Below are 19,315 nucleotides of genomic sequence, written 5' to 3'. Positions count from 1 at the left end.
TAAAAAATAAAAAATAAAAAATAAAAAATAAAAAATAAAAAACAAAAAATAAAAAATAAAAAACAAAAAACAAACAAAAAGGATTAAATACCACTGTAGGGTTTATTTATAGGTCCTTAAACAGTCATGGCGAGCCAAGAGGAATTGAAAACGGAGGTCTTTAAATGACGGAACTGCGGATCATGATTCACCCCTCGCACTTGCCTCCGAACGAGCTGCTTGATATGTTTCATCATTATGGTATTCTTTCTCGATAGCGCATCGACATTTTTCAATACATCACAAATAGTTTCTGATAATATACGCCCCGACAGGATCTGGATTAACTTTGGGCTTTGCTTTGGCACTATAATGGGTCATGCCTACAATACATTGCTGGACAGACAGAGCAATTAAGAGGATAGGAGATGTAGATTAGAACAGTCTCTGCGGAGTTGATACCGAAGTTCCGGTTTCGATTTGAGAAACGTGGTAGCGGAATTTCTTTTGCGTATACAAGCTCTTCAGAGGGCATGAGTGGGTATATGTACCTCTGCGAGTATTGAACCGCAATTAAAGAGCCAACTCATCCATGGCGCTAAGCATACAATTGGATGCCACCCAATTTGTTGCAAGTTGTCGAAGTTTAAACAATAGATTGGAAACAACTACGCAACTAAATTGATTGATAAAGCTCTCAACAAGACGATAGTGGTTCAATAATAGAACGCTGCCGAAAGACAATACAATTCATTAGCCAAAAGAAAAGACGAGAGTTATCGAAGAATAATAATAAAAAGCGGGTTCATAGAAAAGCTAAAGAATACTTCACTATGTTACAGGGGATTAGCTTTCTAAGGATTTCTCGATTTTGTCATTACACATGACGGTCATCACCAACTGGAAAGGCTTGGACATAGACGGTATTTCCAATAGTTCAACTAAGGCAACTGAGTTCTGCTGAGTGATGGTATCGATGGCTCGGAACCTTTACGGCCCGTATTTTCGTGCGGCGACAATTTCGGCCTCTCACACCAGCTGGTCGGCCTCAGCCTGGGTCAACTTCTTCTTTCGGGATCGAGAACTCAATGCAGCTGGCCCCTTTTCTCTTGGTACATGATAACAATGACCAGCAGATGATGAAAATCCAGTACGCGTTGTAGGAGATGATCGAGTCATAGGTGGCCGAGTTCTGCCAGCCAGACAGGGCGTTGAAGATTTCCCAACCATTGTCCTTCTCTGGATTGCAGAAGATGACGTGCCAGACAAGCTGCTTGACATTCTAAGAGCCTGAGCCGCTACCCGACTCGGCAACATCACCACCACCGGCTTGGTTATAGAAGATATACATCTGGAAGTACCAGATGGCTCGGGACCACAGGCCGGCAACGAGATAGAGGAAGAAAATCGATGCGATCAAGAAGTACCGCATGGCCAGGAAGTTACCATCTCGGCAAATAAGAACACCTATACCGCAGCCAACAGCCAAACCGCAAATGACTGCCAGTGGGGAAGCCGTAGCTGGTTGGCCAAGGGAGACACCACCAACGAAGACAATGGCTTCGACACCCTCTTGGAGAGCGGTGATGAATGGCCGAGACCAAAGCACTTTCGCTTGGCTCCTTGTCCGTGTTCAAAACAGCCTGGCGATCTTGACCCGTCACTTCTCCTTCATTGTGTTGACACGGAGCATAGCGAGACCCATCATTGTGATCATAATGATCGCAACGACCGAAAAGATACCTTCCAGAGGTCCTCTGATGCGGCCCAGATATCCCTGCCGAGGGAAAAGCACCACCAATTGCCAACCAGATAAATATACTTAAGAAGGCACTGGCCAGACCTGCCACAGCAGACGTTTATACAAGTGCCGGTCTTCAGACTGTCTGCCCAGTCCCTGTTTGATGAAGGCCAAGAGCACCGAGATAAGGACCGACGCTTCGAGTGTCTCTCACGATGAAGAATACTTCTACAGAGAAGACGTTCGCCATGGCTAAAACACACGCGATTGACTCGTACTGTAACCATTGCTAGGCAATGGCCGGACCATATTATCCTTCGCGATTATTACCGATACTACCGTATTTATTATTTTTTTATTTGCACTCTCCTGCCTGCATATGCTCGATTTCTTTTTTTGCCGAGACAACTGTAATCGGAAAGTTTAAAATCCAGGACTATACATACTGCACGAAACGGTTCCTGTGTCTTTAGAAAAATATTTAAAGTAGAAAAAAGCCATGCCAAGACCCTATATGTAGATTGCCTGCCATTACTGGACAATGAGTTCGCATCTATTAGTGACTAATTATTATTACCAGGTACCAATACCGTGGTACTATAATATCAACGAAAGTAGCTTCTTACCCAATGCTCAAAAATATTCAGCGTGCACGGTAGAAGTTGGTTGATAAAAAGGATCGTAATCTGCCCGTCAGGGGGAGGGGGGGATACGGGGAGTTTTAATACTTCCCCTGGGTGGCTGATCATTTCCCTATTGAGATCTCTGGTTAGCCGCACTCCGTGCGGCGGGGGCCTAGTCCTCTCGTTCTGGCGTTAATAGCATCTCGGGGACAGGTATCTGACAGTGCGGACCTTTCGAACATTTGATCAAACTAAAACAATACTGAGAAAACCAGCATCTACTCCTGTATAAGAATGGAACGCTTACAAAGAGATTTACCAGGTTTTTTCGCGGATGCCATACAAGTATGCGTATGGGCGGATTGCGTGGAGCCTGAGCCTCGTCTGATGAGAGAGTAGATTTTATACTAACCGTTTCCAGCTACCATGTCTATGTGAATAAATATAGATAAGTACTTATTATGTATACCGGTATTAATGAATCCTTACCATTAGCGCAAACCCCTCCGAAGGTCGATCACGGCTTAACCATGCCACTAACCATGGGATCATAAGCGACATAGATTACGGCGTCCAATGCTACAATTCATATACCGGCCAATCGAGCCAGTAATGAGTACGTACAACTACCGGTAGTGCAAGAAAAATCGATCACGGAGTAATATTCGGAACGACGACTCCCAAAGCCTCCATCCCATCCAAGCTTGAACACACGGAAATAAACGAGGCGCTGCTTTAAAGGAATGTCAACCAGCTCTCCAGATATAGCTATCCCAGAGTTGTCCGGTTCCAATGCGCTGAGGTTTGCGTTTTCATATCCTAGCGGGCAAGTGCGGCTGGCGCTTCCTCACATAGCCGTGTCATACGACGACGAATACGGCAACGAGGCTCTTATTCTGGCATATGCGAGTGGGGCTATAGACGTTTACGACTCGAAGAACCACCTTACGACGCGAATTGAGCTTTATGGGAATCCTGACAGTGCTCAGCTGCCCCAGGGCGGGGAGAACGCGGTGATATCGGTACTCAAGGCTGTGGAATTACGCATGGACAATGTTGCGGGTACAGTCAAAAAGGCACTTCTTGTTGGATATTCCACCGGCGATATTGCGACATTTATACTGCCAGAAGGGAAACTGCACGCACAGCGCAGTACAGGGTCTAAAATAATAGATATCAATGCGAATTGTGACCCTGAGCTGTTGATGGTGTGGGGAGAGGAGTGCTCCTTCCAGGTGTTGGACTCCTCGACCCTTGAAACTAAGTATGTCATTAACCAATTGCGGGACTGGCCGATGGCAGTTTCATTATTCGACAATAAGGTGCTACTCGCTTTCAAGGATGGTGGCTATGACCAGCTTAGAATATGGCCTCACACGATAGAAAAATTGAGCAAAGGCGAATTCAGTGGGTTATTTAGCCCACAAGGTACCACGGACGAAGCATATCACCAAGCTAGCGATATTGATTTGATAGTTGATGTCCAAAAAGTCGGCCCCATTTCGTGGGTTGTTCTGCAACGCAGCGGATGGACTCTATATCGATGGGAGGACGATCAATTAGTTAAGCAAATTGGGTCTAACGCCGAAGTGCCCTTAATTGGGCTAATTTTTGATAAGCTGGATCATGCTGCGGACAGGGAACATAGAGTAGAAGAGCAGTTTGGCATTCTCAGTAGCGACGACAGCATCATGTGGGTGCACCAGTCCAATGTCCAATTGCTGGTGCCAGCATGGGATATCGAAACGACTGAAGTAATCCAAGTGATGTTCCAGCCCAAGGCGAAAAGGCTGGTACTACTTGCCATGGACCAGCGAGGCATAATTCTTCGATGGGCTGATACGTCGGCGACACAGATTCAGTGGAACGATGAAGTTGAAGTTCTAGAGCCAAAGAAAAGCCAAGTTCACAAAAGCTTTATATCAGCAGTCCATGGCAGTGATATTATCATAGCAGAAAACGGTGTGTTGACTCTGTACACTCTGGGCGAATTTCTGACGTCGTTCGAGCAGGTCAAGCCTCTCATCACACTGAACAGCGGGAAGTTCACCGCAATTGAGTCTACCTCGCAGACAATATCTTACATTGTTACGGGAACGTCAGAAGGCAAGCTTCTTTCCATTAACAAAGAGACGGGGCAGATAATACACAATGTGTCACTATTCGCTTCGTCGACACTAAGCTGTCTGCGGTTTCCTTCAATTGGGGGAACTAGTAACAGCCGGCTGGCCGGTGAAATTGTTGCCGTGTCTCGCAACGCGACTGTCAGCGTGATTGATCTGATATCGGGAGTGAAGAGAGCCGTCATACCTGGTAATAATAATGATATCACTCGAATGTACAGAGTAATGAGTGATAAAAAGGAAACCGGTATTGTGATATCCTATGAGAGCGGCGAGGCTCGGGCTTGGAACTTGGACTCCGGCGGAGAAATGGACTCAAACATTGATGCTTATCCAGAACGGTCGGAAATTAAGCATTTATATCCACGCTCAGATGCCAAGGATAGGGTTTACCCCCTGACCTCGGTCGATCCAGCTAAAGGGCCATATGTGTTTGCTGATCTCGGCTGCATAGTTGAGGAGTATGGGCGATATTTGGACGAAAAGTTGGAGAGCCCGCATATGATCAATGAAATCAAGGCCCTCGTCAATGCCATAGTACCCATTGACGAGAATAGAGCGACAAAGCACTGGCAGAGATGTCTGTATATTAAAACTACGAGCGACACCAAAATAGTCATTGGACGTGCGGGGTATGTCGGGCCATATATTAATGTTTCGTTCATCAACAATGGGCAAAGTAGCGATAACGAAGTGCTGGCTGCCAGCATATCTGTCTGGATCGTACTTATCAAGGTGGTGCTACACGCTGAAAGCATTGATGTGCCTACTAGCCGGATTCTGACGTGGTTGACTGATCTCATTACCTTCGACACCTCTGACGTTAGCGGATTTGCGACGCTTGCATCGAATTGCTCAAATCCTTTCATTCGGCGCGTTGCGCGTCAGTGTGTAAAAGAGCTGGTTGGAATGACAGAGAGCAGCAGTGGGGGGCATTCTTCGTCTGATAAATCGGCCACCCACAGTTCGAGAGCGACTAAGCTCATTAATGAGTGGGAGCCTAACTTGCCGTCCAGGAACACGCAGGAAATGTATGGAGACAAAAGTCTGCAGGCAATTGAGATTCTATCCCCACTTTGCATTGCCAAGCTAGGCAAGAATAGACTGTCAGCTGCGACTGATGAAGATAGACAAAGCTACGACAATCTGGCGCGGCAAGTTGCAGAAAGCCTACAGATATATTTGACTGGCGATGCACCGGACGAGAATCGTGACACAGCAATTGTGTTTATTGGCAAAGGCTGGGGTGTATGGCAGAAGTACTTTAACCCCATCGCCATTATCAGTGCCCTGGTACAATTGTTATGTAAGCACGGGTACTGCACCAAGGATTTGGACGATCCAGTTGTGGCAATGTGTCTCCGGTGCATCAATGGAATTGCGGTGCAGAATAGTCGGCTACTTGTTTCTACACTGCTGTTACTTCTTGGACCAGACACGCATATTGATGAGCGGGTTTGTTCAATTCGGCTGATTAGCGGCTTCATGGCATCCGCTGCTAAAGCTCCGAGCCAAAAGGATGAGGCCGATTCAATTGGCAGAGATCTGCTGACCATTGTATCGAGTATTGTGAAGCTACTTGATCCCAACGATCCGTCTCTGAAAGAGCTTGCACCTCTGTCAAGCACATCTTTGATGAGTGAGGCAACACAGTTTTTGTCGAGCTCGATGAATGCGTTCCCGGCGCTACTGGCCTTCCATAAAGGGCAACAGCGGCTTGCGGTGGCCAGTCCCGACGCGGCTAGACTCATTGGATTTGTCTATGATCTGCGGACGGGTACGATCATTGCTTCGCTTACTGCAGGCAGCGACGTACTAGCGGCACATAAACTTACTGCCATTGCCTTTTCTCCCGATGGGAAGCAACTAGCGGGCGTGATTGATAGTTCGCGGGTTGCAGTGTGGAAGCTGGGGGCAGGTATCATGTCTTTGCTACAATCATTGTCCATCAGCAGCCACGATGCTTCTTCGGCGCGTGACGGGCTGAGTACTGTTGAGCCAAAAGAGGCGCATCCTGGCAAGAGCTACGAATGGACTAATACTAACGATATCAAGATTGCCTAACCATGTATATTATTTACTACTTCAATGACTATATTGTGTACTACTCTTCAATGACCAGCAAAATTCTACTACAAACTGTAACAAATTGAACAGTTACGACAGCCTACAACAAATTGAACAACATTTCCCCAAAGACGATAACGCTGATGAAATTTCCGCAAACAAAGCTGTAACAAAGTGGGACAAATTTCCGCAAGGCTGTAACAAATGTAACAATTTCCAGAAACCACTCGTTACAAATCCCTGCGACGGATTAACAACAGGGGATTGACTCCAAAAGTGATATCGGCATATTCATCAGCGTTATCCTTGATAGGTATGTACTAGGCAGTTCAATGAAGAAAAAAGGCGTAGAAAGGTGAGTAGTTCAATTCATTATAAGTCGAGAAAGTAGTTCGCGATCACATTGTTACGTATTAAATAAATAGCCTGATATATATAATATATATATAAAAATGGTTACAACGAAGACAGGACATTATCCACGTCCTTCTCGGACAGCACAACACCAGATTCCGAGCACTTCGCCTTGGCCCTCAGTTCCGAGCACAGCCCGTCAATGTCAAGATCATTGAACTTGGGATGGGTCGAAACCCGGTCCCAGATCGCCGAGCAGGTCATCAACGGCTTGCTCTGGGCTGGAACAACCTCATCCTCGTCATTCTTAGATGCTTTCATGCTGGAATCGACCACAGATGACGGCGAAGAGGAAGCGCTTCCGCCGCCCATCAATGGGTTCTCCAGAGGATCAAACAGACTAAACTCGTTTGTCTGCAGCTCGGGCAGCTGGAACTCGGTATTTTCAAACAGCGGGTCTCTGTAGCTGCCCAAAAAGTCCAGGTCGAATGGGGGGAACATGACCGAAGCATCGGCGTTCGAGCTACTATTATTATTGTTGTTCAGAGTCTGTCTCATAATGCCAGGCTTGATAGATGGCTTTGTAGAGGTCAAAGTCGAAGAAGACAATGGGTTAGTAGACGCAGCGGCAAGGAAGTTGCTAGGCAGCCGAGCCTTGGGCACTGGATCGTCCTTCTGGCCGCACGCCAGCGACAGCTGGTCGCAGAAGCTCTCCTCCTCAAAGGACCCGCTCTTGCAGTCCTTGCAATCGCCCTGGGGCGTGGTTGTTTGCGAAATGCTCGTAAATGGCGAGGACGAGCTGTAGCTTTGAGGCGAAATGCTGTCATTGGGTGTCGTCTGCAGGTTCTGTTTGGAGCTATCGGCCGGCGACAGCCCTGTCACGCTACTAGAGCTGCTCGTCTGCGAGCTTCGGTGGTGTATCGACTGGGGGCTTGGGTATGGGTTATTATTACTGCTATTAGTGCTGTTGTTGGTGGTGGTGGTGGTATCACTCCCCTTAACGGATGGGAAGAAGGGGAATTCAAACGTAAACTGCTTCGGCTGGCCCGATGAGTCCGTGCCAATGCCAGGTGCCGTCGTGGTACTTGACTGCGAAGACCTGCTTCTGTATTTGGTGAGCTCCTGCTGTAGCCGCTCAACCTGCAGCTTCAAGTACTGGTTCTCATTACTCGTCGTGGCCGCTTCCGACTCGAGCTGCTGGACGCGGTCCTCCAGGTCGCGCAGATGCTTCTCCTTACGCTCTCTAAACGCCCGCTGGGCAGCCCGGTTCTGAGCCTTACGCTTGTTAGCCGGCTCATTCGGGTCAATCTTCCTGCCGGGCTTCTTGGGCGCCGCCTGCTTGCTTAAAGAAGAAGAAGAAGCCGGCGACTCCGACGCCGTGTGGTTGGGCACAGACGACTCGGACGTCTTGCTAATCTTCGTGTGCAGGTTATCTGGCTGGCCCAAGTCTTCCTTTCGCTTCTCGGGCAGGTCGATGCCCTGCTGGGCGTTTCCGTTCATGTACGCTGAGCCATTTGTGCTCAGCAAGTCCGACAGTGGGTCGTCGAATAACGACTCTTCGTTCCAAAAGTTCTGAGTAGAGGCCATTTTTTTTCTTTCAACACGGGGGTATCAAATATCCGTTACTAAAAGTATTCAAAATCCAATATATAATCAATTTATCGCTCTTTTGAAGCTCCTCGTTTCTGACCTTCTACTCTCTACGGCAGCCGGGATCCATTCAAATTCGCTAAGATCAACTCCACAGTAGACTAACAGTACTTCGCTAACAACTTTGGGGTTCTTGCGTCTACGAACAAATATATATATGTTGTAACGCAAAGATTATGGAAATGCGCTGAAATAAAAAAGGGATCCCTCTTGATTTGTAATACAGCCCCGATAGCGTGGGTTAGGGTTTTGATGAGTCCTCTCTCTTCCCACTACGAGTGTGTCAAGCCCTGCACCGCCGCCGCGCACTGCTGGGTGGTGGGCCCCTCTTTTATAGACCCCCCGCCCGCCGACTCGGCCGTTAGACGCCAGTGCGCGCGCGGAGGCGCGGCTGACGTGGGTGGCGAAAAAACCGTGGGCTCGGGGCTCGGGGCTCGGGCGCCTGCCTGCGCAGGCCAAGCGGCTGATAAATAATCCGGCCCACCGGGTGACGCTCTAGACCGTCGAAACGGGTTAGCTCGTCCCTATTATTTGAATAGACGTAGAATACGTCAGTGACCGCCCACTGTGCTATAGTGGAGTAGCTGAGGAACATGAAGATGAGTCGTGGTTTGGTTGCGAGAGACAGCCGGGGTACCGGATCAATTGGCTATCTTTTGTAGATCGTAGTGTAGATCGAGGAAGTCTTATGTCCGGCCAACCTAGTTAGACATAAGTCCCCTTTTGACTGTCTTCACACCTTCATAGTAAGTGAGCACACCGAACAGAAGTTGTCTAGCGCATTTGACGCTCGGTGAATCAATTGCTATGATATCTCCTTTCCTCGGCGAAACCGAGCTACGGCACATGGGGGGACCAGTCCCCCCAAAACCCCCCTGGGGCTCCGCTACACGGAGAGATTCTTCCAAAAGTTCACAACATTCTACTAGTCCTGAGCGAACTAGGGAGGTGTGGGGTATTTCAATGCTCTTGGGGGGGGGACCAGTCCCCCCAAACCCCCCTGGGGCTCCGCTTCGCGGAGAAGTTCACAAGATTGTACTGTTCCTCGGCGCAGCCGAGCTACGGGGGTTTGGGGGCTGGCCCCCAAGTAACAAACCCAACTAAACGTTTGCTTATCGTTAGCTATTAGTGCTCTTGGCTTATATGACTTGATCTCCTTGTTCCCGGGAATTAGCGACTGCACTACTTCTTTAGTTGTTGGACCAGCTAAACATTGCCATTGGAAGTGATGCCCAGGTAATTGAATACGGGCCCGTATGTCTAAGCTTGAGATAAGACCAACACATTGGGCTATACGGTGGGTTCTGGGCTTAAACCTCCGCGAAGCGGAGCTACGGGGGTTTGGGGGCTGGCCCCCAAGTCATTTGAAGCAGCGGTTAGCCAAGCTCCAGGGCCCTCGAAGGCCCATCCCGGCGGTGTCGCCGGGGGTGCGCGAGGGCAGGTCAAATAGCGTGCGGCTCATGTGCGGCTTGGGAAGGTTTCAAACAAAGGGCCCCCGGCATGCAGTGGAGTGGAAAAACACCCCGAGGAAGAAGTTATAAGCGCCCCCAATTGCGAGGAGCTCTTTTGTGTCGTTTAAACAGCTCAATTCGCACTGAGTTCGATCGGGTGACTTTATAAAAGCCAGGGATTAAGTGCTGCTGCATCGGCATACATAAGATTGCTACTGATTGTGCCGCAGGTGCTGCATCCAACCATCATCCAACCCACATTCCAACCTACTGAACCACTGAACCATACAATTCAAGGTGGCTAGAACTGAGATATTGGTCCCATCGATAGAGAGAAATTGATATTATGGGGCGAGAGGTGTTTTTTCTTCCGCTCGGGGACAATGGAGAGCCTAAGCCTGGCGGCGAAGGCGATTTCCTCCAGCTGCCGATTCCCAGCGAGTCGTATGTTCTGCGGTTAATCATCGAGTCAACCTCTCCCATAACGAACCAGGCAACTCTTCACTGCAATGCGCCACCCAGAGGCGAGAAGTTTGACCGTAACAAGTTCTACAAGTACCCGATCCGGGCTAAGTTCGACAAGGACACCTCCGTCGATGTAGAGATCAACTACCCGGGCACGTACTCCTTCTACATCTCGTATCTTCCGGTGAACCCAGACTTCCTCAACCGGTGCAACCCGGAGACCCACATGAAGTCGGTGAGCGAGGAATTCCTGCCCCATACCGTGTCGGAGCGGTCCTTGTTCAAGGACACGTATATGGCGGCAGATGTAGAATCGTCGCACACGTCCACCCGAAAGTACTACTTCACGGTATCGTGCGGGTTCGAGCTCAATGGCAAGCCTCTGCCACTCAATTCGCTCCAGATAGAGACTGTTGTCTCCAAGTGGATGGGGCCCGTCGACTCGTGGGACGAGCAATTGGCCGCCATCAAGTACAAGGGCTACAACATGGTGCATTTCACGCCGCTGCAGCACCGCGGTCACAGCGACTCGCCGTACTCGATCTACGACCAGCTCACGTGGGACCCCAAGTGCTTCCCGCGTGGCGAAAAGGACGTGATGGCTCTCGTAGAGACAATGGAGAAGAAGCACCACCTCCTGGCGCTTACCGATATTGTGTTCAACCATACCTCCGATGATTCGCAGTGGCTCCGAGATCACCCTGAGGTCGGGTACTCTCAGGTTACTGCGCCCCACCTCATTGCCGCCATTGAGCTCGAGGACGAGCTCATGGAATTCTCCAGTAAGCTGCCCGAACTTGGATTGCCAACCAAGTTAAAGTCTGAGGCCGATCTCGACCGGCTCATGGACGAAATCAGTAAACACGTAGTCCAGAAGCTGCGGCTCTGGGAGTATTATGTCATCGACGTGCAGACGACGCTGGAGCATGTCGTTGATATTGTTAACGACGATTCGCGGTACTACCGCCTGTTGCCGACCCGCGTTCCTGACGAGTTGTGGGACGATCCAGAGGGGCTGTCCAAGTACGTCATTGAGGAGGCCGGGTCTGGGTTCGACCGGTTCGGGTCAGAGCGGTTCCTGCGGCGCATTGACCCCGAATACTTTGTCTCGATCCTCAAAACTTTGGTCGAAGAGCAGGATGAAGTCGTCCAGCGCGCCGAGGAGATCCTCAACGCGATAAACGTGCCGTACTACAAGCTGTACGATGAAGATAAGGCGCGGCTGCTTGACAACCTTAAAGGGCGTACGCGGTTCACGCGAATGGACCCTTCGGGCCCCCAGCTAGGCGAAATTTCGCGGGAGTGTCCCATACCCGAGCACTGTTTCACACGGATTACTGCTACTAACGGCAAGAAGTACCACCTTGCCAACAATGGCTTCATTTGGAACGGCGATCCGCTTGTTGATTTCGCTTCGGAGAAGTCCAATGCCTATTTGCGGCGGGACATCATCCCGTGGGGCGATTGTGTCAAGCTGCGGTACGGTAAGGGTCCCAAGGACTGCCCGTACCTTTGGGAGCGCATGACCAAGTATACTGAGCTTCTGGCTAAGCACTTCCACGGGTTCAGAATCGATAATGCCCATTCGACGCCGATTCACGTGGCGGAGTACTTCCTCGACAAGGCACGACTCATTAGGAACAATCTCTATGTAGCGGCCGAGCTGTTCACCGGAAATGAGGATAAAGACAAGGTATTTGTTCGGCGATTGGGGCTTACGTCGCTAATTCGAGAGGCAATGCAGGCGTGGTCGCCAGGAGAGCTGTCGCGGTTAGTCCACAAGCACGGCGGCCGCCCAATTGGGTCCTTCTCGAAGCAGCCGCTGACGAAGCTTGGTAAAACCGCTGGCGAACACGACGAGGATATCCATCTGCTGCGAATTGCGCCAATTCATGCGCTGTTTATGGACTGTACGCACGACAATGTGATGCCAGCGCAGAAGCGCACTGTTGAAGATACGCTGCCCAACGCGGCACTAGTAGCCATGTGCGCGTGTGCTGTTGGCTCGACAATGGGTTTCGACGAAGGGTACCCGAAGCACCTTAGCGTTGTGAATGAGAAGCGACGATATACGTATGGTGGCGGTATTGGCTCCGTCAAGCGCCGCCTTTACGAGGTGCACGAGCTGATGGGCATTGAAAACGCCGGGGAAACTTACATCCACCATGAGGGACAGTATATTACGGTGCACCGAGTGAACCCCAAGGAGGGCACGGGCTACTTTTTGATTGCCCGGACCAAGTTCCACAACGACGTTGATCAAAAGCGTAAGTTCTATTCAGTTCTTTTTTTGAGGGCGAGAAACTAACTTGATAGTGAATGATATTGTACTTCAGGGTACTCAGGCATGCGTTGACTTGGCTGTGACGCTTAAAGTAACGGGCGAGTACAAGGAGGACGCTGAGAAGCTCACCAGCATCCCGACTGAAGTTGTTGACATTGAGGCTCCCGAGATCATTTATGACGAGTATAAAGACCAGACCATCATCAAGGCGCCCAAGGACTTCCCTCAGGGTAGCATCATCCTGCTGAATACGTGGTACACCGAGATCGAGTACGGCTTGGACAAGCTGGTGCGTGGTGTGGCGGACGACGCCGTCAAGTCGCTGAATTTACTTGATCTCAACGTTGTGCTTTACCGGTGCGAGAGCGAGGAACGCAATGCGACCAAGGGCCAAGTTGGACCATACGAGATTCCCGGCTACGGCAAGCTTACGTACGCCGGCTTACAGGGATGGATTTCTCCACTGGTTCAAATGGTGTCCAAGAACGATATGGGCCACCCCATCTGCCAGAACCTACGTGACGGCAAATGGGCCCTGGACTACATTGTGGATCGCCTGAGAGCCTACGTTGACGAGTATCCCAACTTGACTCCGCTAATTGACTGGCTCCAGGTGAGGGTTGACCGGCTCAAGAAGATCCCGCCACACCTGCTTCCACGATACTTTGCACTGCTCGTCTTCAACGCGTATAACTCGTGCAGACGACGGATTCTTCATTTGATGCCGACATCCATCTCCCGTGGAGGGCATTTCCTACGATCTCTTGCCCTCACCTCTGTGCAGTTGGTGGGAAAAGTGCCATCGGCCTCGATTTTCCCCGACAAGACTGTCGGTGCGTTAGCCGCGGGCCTGCCGCACTTCAGCGTCGAGTATATGCGGTGCTGGGGCCGAGACGTGTTTATCGCGTTCCGTGGTCTGCTGCTTATGACTGGCCGGTTTGAGGATGCTAAGAACCATCTGCTGGCGTTTGCTATGACCCTCAAGCACGGTCTTATTCCAAATCTGCTCGATTCTGGTAACAATCCACGGTACAATGCGCGAGACGCGACATGGTTCTTCCTTCAGTCACTCCAGGACTATTGTCAGACTGCGCCAGAGGGGCTGGCTATCCTCCAAGAGAAGGTTAAGCGGCGTTTCCCCAAGGACGATACCTATGTCCCCGTCGATGACTCCAGAGCGTTCTCGGAGGAATCGACCATAGCCGAGATTGTATACGAGATTCTGTCGCGCCATGCGGCAGGCATCAAGTTCCGAGAGGCCAATGCGGGGCCGAACCTTGACAGTCAGATGAAGGACGAAGGATTCAACCAGGAGATATACGTTGACTGGCACAATGGGTTTGTATTCGGCGGCAACCAGTGGAATTGTGGCACATGGATGGACAAGATGGGCGAAAGCGAGAAGGCGGGGAACAAGGGGTTCCCGGGTACTCCACGAGACGGTGCCGCCGTTGAGATCACTGGTATGCTTAAAAGTGCGCTGCGATGGGTTGTAGAACTCCACGAGGAGGGCAAGTTTGAGTGGGATTACGTTGTTAATCAGCACGGCGACAAAGTGCGGTTCAAGGACTGGGACCGCAAGATTCAGCGGTCGTTCCAGAAGGCTTACTTCATTCCATCCGACCCGCGAAAGGACGTGCTTTTTGATGTTAGACCGAAGCTAATTAGCCGACGAGGTATTTACAAGGACTTATACAAGTCAGGCAAGCCGTTCGAGGACTACCAGTTGCGGCCCAATTTCACCATTGCCATGTGCTGTGCACCAGAGCTGTTTGATCTTGACAAGGCTCTTGGAGCGCTTGCTGTGGCCGATTCGGTGCTTCGTGGCCCGGTGGGCATGCGGACTCTCGACCCCAACGACGAGAACTATCGGCCGTACTACCGAAACAGCGTTGATAATGATGACTTTGCGACGTCTAAGGGGAGGAATTACCACCAGGGACCTGAATGGGTGTGGTGTTTCGGCTACTTCCTGCGGGCGTTGCTTTGGTTTGATATGGCCAATAGGAAGGTGACTGGCGGTGACCAGATGGAGATCTTCCAGCAGCTGCACCTGAGACTAGCTGGCAACCGGCAGTGGCTCCACGAGAGCCCGTGGGCAGGGCTTACGGAGTTGACGAACAAGGACGGTGAATTCTGCAATGACAGCAGTCCTACCCAGGCGTGGTCCTCGGCTACTCTAATTGAGGTGTTTGAAGATGCTCGCATCTACCTGGACAATGAGCTGCTTCACCCATAGACTAGACATTATTAGACTTATTAAGAACATTTACTACGCGGGGGTTTGGGGGCTGGCCCCCAACTACGGGAGGTGGAGGGCTGGCCCTTGAATAAATCTCTCCTTCTATGGGGGGACCAGTCCCCCCAAACCCCCCTGGGGCTCCACTTCGCGGAGGATCAATTGAGCCTTATGTACAGTACATGTTTTAATCTGCGCCAAGTTCTTTAGTTAACTGAGCTATCTACATCCTTTAAATGTGTCCCTCACCGGGAGACAGAATGGGTGACGTGAGACGTGCGGCTGAGACGCGATGTTTACATGCCCCACCAAGATCTCTAGTCAAACAATAACAAACCGATCACTAACAGATGGTAAGCTGCAAAAGGGAATAGAAGAGGAGGGCTAATGAGGGCAGACAAATTCTAAACCGAGACTGGAATACTCGCATGGCAAGAGCGAAGGGAAGCGGTCGACGAGTGGCCAGTTCACGCAGCTATCCCCAGCCCAGATCCGAGAGCTCAAGGAAGCCTACACGTTGCTCGATAAGGACGGGGACGGGACAATTAACAGGGCAGACCTCGAGGAGATGGTCATATCTCTGGGCCAGGACCCCACGGACCAGTACATTGAGGAGCTTTTTGGCGCCATGCCTTCTCCATTGACATTCTCGGCGTTCCTCACAGGAATGAGCGCGCATCTGTGCAACATGTCCTCTCGAGGTGAGCTTCTCAAAGCGTTTGAGGCGTTTTCAGACGACTCTGGGAGCAAGTCGAACCCTTCGATCTCGGCGGATGAGCTTGAGGAGAGCCTTATGGAGTATGGCATGAGCGAGGCTGATGCTCGTATGGCGATGGAGGCTTTTGTAAAAAAGGGTTTCATGGGCAGTCGGTTCCATTATCGTGATTTCGTAGACATGATGCGTGCTGAGGATTAACCTAGAATTATCGGGCACTGTGACTTACCGAGTTATGGAAGAGTCCGGTTTACTATATGGTTTAGTCTAATGGAGACTAATTACTTGGTTAGCCAAATGGAGGCGAAATGCTAAACGACTAATCCAATGGAGACAAGATAGTAATCGGTGAGGTACCACGGAATGCTCAGTCAATCTAATGAGATAAAATTCTAAACGGCCCAATGTAATGGAACTAAATACTCAGTTAGTTTAATGAAGATAAATGTTTATTGGTAGGCGAGATACAATTACTAAAGGGCTGGTCTAGCGGACAATTATGAATTACAGTTGGTTTAATGGAAACTCCGTTAATCTATTGGAGCCTTACTAGTCTATGAAGATGAATTAGCCCAATGAAGACGAATTAATCTGATGAAGGCAAATTACGCATTTGGTCTAGTAACACGTTAGCCGAATTTACTTACCTGGTATTTTATGTCTACTAAAGTCCTGTCCTAGCCTAAGATGATTTGATGGATTGTTCCTTGTATAGCTTCCCATTGACAGACTCGCTACCCGCATTTGCGATGGACTGATCCAAGTGTAGCTCGTGACCTTGTGCGAGACCACTCCCCTTTCACCTACCATGTCGAACATGACGAAGTGACATGGGAAAGAGAAAGAGAGAGAGAGGAAAAAGAAAGACAGAAAGAGAGGAAGGGAAAGAGGCAGGGAATGCACACTCGTTAACGGCGCAAGCTGTACCGTGAATATATATGGAATACAAATTGCTAGCGTGGTCAGCCGCGCCTACTTTGATCTGTGGGCAGATTTGTCTCAGCCCCATGCGGCTTTCCCCCAGATTTAAGTTTAGTGTTTTGGGATTGGTATCTGTTTATAAATGCTTAGTTCGTATGAACCTATTCTCGTAACAGAAAACTGGTACAGCAATGAAGCAAAAAGCCGTCTCCCTCCTTCAGTCTTTCGGCAAGAACCTGCTGAAAGAACCCAAACTCAAGATTGAGTCCCCGAAGCCTCATCGGCGTCCTACTGGATCCACCGCCCCAATCCTTTTGGCCAACGAGATCAAGAGGATCCTTGTTAGCGAAGACCAACGCATGTTTGAGTCAGTTGCGGAGACACACATTCCTAAGTCTTGGCTTAATAGGCTCACCACGCAATCTCACGGCTTTATGCCTCTATGGGAAAACCATCGACTTCGCACCAAAGCCGATGTCGCGCAGCTTTCCAGGTTTCAACTTGTACATCCCGTACAACTTGGCCTCAATGCCATAGCTCCTGAAGGGCTCGAAGTTGTCGCAAGCGCCGCACAGAGGACGCAACATTCCTCTCGCTTGGGCCTTCTGTGGGAACTTCGATCCAAAAGCGATGACAAGCTTTTGAAGAATCTGGGAGCGATGGAGTTCCAAAATACCGGAACAATCTGCAAGTCCGACTTTGAGGCTATCATGGTTAGGGAAGCAGATAATAAGGAGTCAGGTATCGGTAGTTCTGTTAGCTGGACGTTGTTGATGGAGAACAGCGGCCTTAAGAACAATGCCATCCCAATCATACGACAGGTTGGCAAATATGCTCAAGATTGTGAGAATATTGTCGTTTTCGATTGGGATGCAATGCTCCTCTTCGACTTCGGGTCCGTTCCTTTGGATGGAACCCTTAGAGTTAACTATTTCGAGGAATCGGAAGAGGAAGAGTTGCGCGGCATGACGTATCGTCGCTTGCTCTTCGCTTTTCTGGCCCGTGCATTGAGTGAATATGCCCGAGAGAACGGGCTAGAGCTGCGGAATTTGGACTCCCTTTCAATTGCTTTGAGATAAGTCGCATACCCCACCATCTTTAAGAGCGAGAGTTGAGCCGCTGTCAATTACATAGTAACCTTGTTCCATGGCTATAGTATCATAGTGCTATATGAAATAGACCTATTATATGCTCAATGCAACGCCCAGCTTTTTAGCACTCCCATTAGAGATTGCGAGTATGTAGTACCGGCAGTAGAAGTAGCTGCCTACCTGTGTCAGATCTGCGTTTTAAACCACCATTGGCAGTCTATTAACAGAATCAAACAACAAAGCCGGCTGCTAGAACCAAATTGCCTGCGGGTATCCAGATTATATACTATTCTCTACGGCTCAGAAAGGTGCCGTATGAGCTTGTTATGTCAAGTCGCATATGTTATCTTCATCACGAATACCTAAATCTTGAACTGTCTGGAGGGTTCAAATCTTGTCGCCGATCGCAGCAAATCCAAACCAGCTGGTGCGTAAAAATGCAACAATTCTGAAAGCTTTGCTTTGAGGCAGTCCGTACTTAAGCTGTAGGGATTACTTGAAAGCTAATGGCCCTTCTAAGGTTTGCCCCGCAAAGCAATGTGGTAAATTACCAGACAGCTATAATAAATTAGCAGCCTTCTGCCTTCTCAATTTGCAATTAGTCAAAGGATGCGATTGAAAATACCACAATTTCCGTATCTTAGAGCTTTCAGTTTGCAGCCCGCCAGCACATAGCCCCTCCGCCAACACCTGTGGGTTGGGGCTGTTGTGTTACCAAAAAACATATGAGGCAAGAGAGCAGAAATCTCTCGAAATTTGAAAGATACCCGCGCCATCCTCCTTTGGCAGGGAAGTTTGGCTCTGGAACTGTGGATTTGAAGTTCCTCTATCCGATCCGCGTTGGACCAAATAGCCACACACAAGTCTTTATGGTTGAGGCTCAGTCTGACTTGGACCGTGTGAAGCGAGGACAGATACTGGTGGCAAAAGCGTACGACCCGGTCTTCATGGACGACGAGGGGGGATTTTTGGATTCTTTTCATATGGCCGACGAGCATTATACTCACGAGGTGCTTGCCTATGAGAAGCTCTCTGAGTTCCAGGGAGGGCCGATCCCCAAGTTTTATGGGTCATTTTCGTTGGACGTCCCTACCCCAAATGAAAGGACAAGAGAGGTTCGACTCATCCTCCTTGAGTACACGCCGGGGAATTCAATGCAAGTGTTGAATGCAGAGAGCTTTTTACAGAAGGATCGCCAGCAGATGATGAAGTCGGTGGTCGATTTTGAAGGTTCGGTATACCAACGCGACATAGCGCTCTCAGATTTAAAACCTGAACATGTAATTGTCACGGACCCTAGCTATTCGCGGGAAAGGCCTCTGGTTTTCGTTGATTTTGGATTTGCTATATTTGACCGCATACTGGATGATAGGATAGCTAGATATGGACCGGAGCCGTTTCTTGGACAATATATCTCGCCAATTTTACGGTGGGGCGTAGGGGGAGAAGACTTCGCTTGTCGATTTGATGATTGGATTGACTGGGAGTGGCAACGATGGCTCGAGTCAGAATATGCCCATACAGTACCTTCAATCACATCAAAGATGCGGGAAGCTTACACCAGACGTTTCAAGAGAGTCAAAGCTGCAGTTTGAATTTGGCTGAAAAATTG

At 49.6% G+C, this 19,315-nt stretch overlaps 7 protein-coding genes across 7 annotated transcripts; 5 read left to right on the top strand and 2 right to left on the bottom strand.

Annotated features, from left to right (window-relative positions):
• Positions 1 to 3,086: 3,086 nt before the first annotated feature.
• On the top strand, positions 3,087 to 6,530 carry TRVA0_062S00606 (WD40 repeat domain-containing protein; the record flags this gene model as incomplete). The annotated part of the gene is made up of 1 exon (XM_076687550.1): positions 3,087 to 6,530. The coding sequence occupies one exon, from the start codon at positions 3,087 to 3,089 to the stop codon at positions 6,528 to 6,530; it is 3,444 nt and encodes a 1,147-aa protein (XP_076538240.1).
• A 459-nt stretch (positions 6,531 to 6,989) lies between these two features.
• Positions 6,990 to 8,474, bottom strand: YAP1 (DNA-binding transcription factor YAP1; the record flags this gene model as incomplete). The annotated part of the gene is made up of 1 exon (XM_076687549.1): positions 6,990 to 8,474. One exon carries the CDS (start codon positions 8,472 to 8,474, stop codon positions 6,990 to 6,992), a length of 1,485 nt encoding a protein of 494 aa, XP_076538239.1.
• A 1,860-nt stretch (positions 8,475 to 10,334) lies between these two features.
• Positions 10,335 to 14,976, top strand: GDB1 (bifunctional 4-alpha-glucanotransferase/amylo-alpha-1,6-glucosidase; the record flags this gene model as incomplete). The annotated part of the gene is made up of 2 exons (XM_076687548.1): positions 10,335 to 12,720; positions 12,770 to 14,976. 2 exons carry the CDS (start codon positions 10,335 to 10,337, stop codon positions 14,974 to 14,976), a joined length of 4,593 nt encoding a protein of 1,530 aa, XP_076538238.1.
• Positions 14,977 to 15,326: 350 nt separating this feature from the next.
• On the top strand, positions 15,327 to 15,892 carry TRVA0_062S00540 (uncharacterized protein; the record flags this gene model as incomplete). The annotated part of the gene is made up of 2 exons (XM_076687547.1): positions 15,327 to 15,329; positions 15,374 to 15,892. 2 exons carry the CDS (start codon positions 15,327 to 15,329, stop codon positions 15,890 to 15,892), a joined length of 522 nt encoding a protein of 173 aa, XP_076538237.1.
• Positions 15,893 to 16,240: 348 nt separating this feature from the next.
• On the bottom strand, positions 16,241 to 16,510 carry TRVA0_062S00518 (uncharacterized protein; the record flags this gene model as incomplete). The annotated part of the gene is made up of 2 exons (XM_076687546.1): positions 16,241 to 16,245; positions 16,339 to 16,510. The coding sequence occupies 2 exons, from the start codon at positions 16,508 to 16,510 to the stop codon at positions 16,241 to 16,243; spliced, it is 177 nt and encodes a 58-aa protein (XP_076538236.1).
• A 293-nt stretch (positions 16,511 to 16,803) lies between these two features.
• On the top strand, positions 16,804 to 17,691 carry TRVA0_062S00496 (uncharacterized protein; the record flags this gene model as incomplete). Its single annotated transcript, XM_076687545.1, has 1 exon — positions 16,804 to 17,691. The coding sequence occupies one exon, from the start codon at positions 16,804 to 16,806 to the stop codon at positions 17,689 to 17,691; it is 888 nt and encodes a 295-aa protein (XP_076538235.1).
• Positions 17,692 to 18,428: 737 nt separating this feature from the next.
• TRVA0_062S00474 (uncharacterized protein) lies at positions 18,429 to 19,298 on the top strand (the record flags this gene model as incomplete). The annotated part of the gene is made up of 1 exon (XM_076687544.1): positions 18,429 to 19,298. One exon carries the CDS (start codon positions 18,429 to 18,431, stop codon positions 19,296 to 19,298), a length of 870 nt encoding a protein of 289 aa, XP_076538234.1.
• Positions 19,299 to 19,315: the final 17 nt, after the last annotated feature.

Source organism: Trichomonascus vanleenenianus (genome assembly GCF_965637985.1).
Source record: "Trichomonascus vanleenenianus strain CLIB 3782 genome assembly, contig: TRVA0_062S, whole genome shotgun sequence".
Classification (NCBI taxonomy): domain Eukaryota; kingdom Fungi; phylum Ascomycota; class Dipodascomycetes; order Dipodascales; family Trichomonascaceae; genus Blastobotrys; species Blastobotrys vanleenenianus.
The sequence above is the reverse complement of the archived record's forward strand: the minus strand, read 5'-3'. Positions and strand labels throughout refer to the sequence as shown.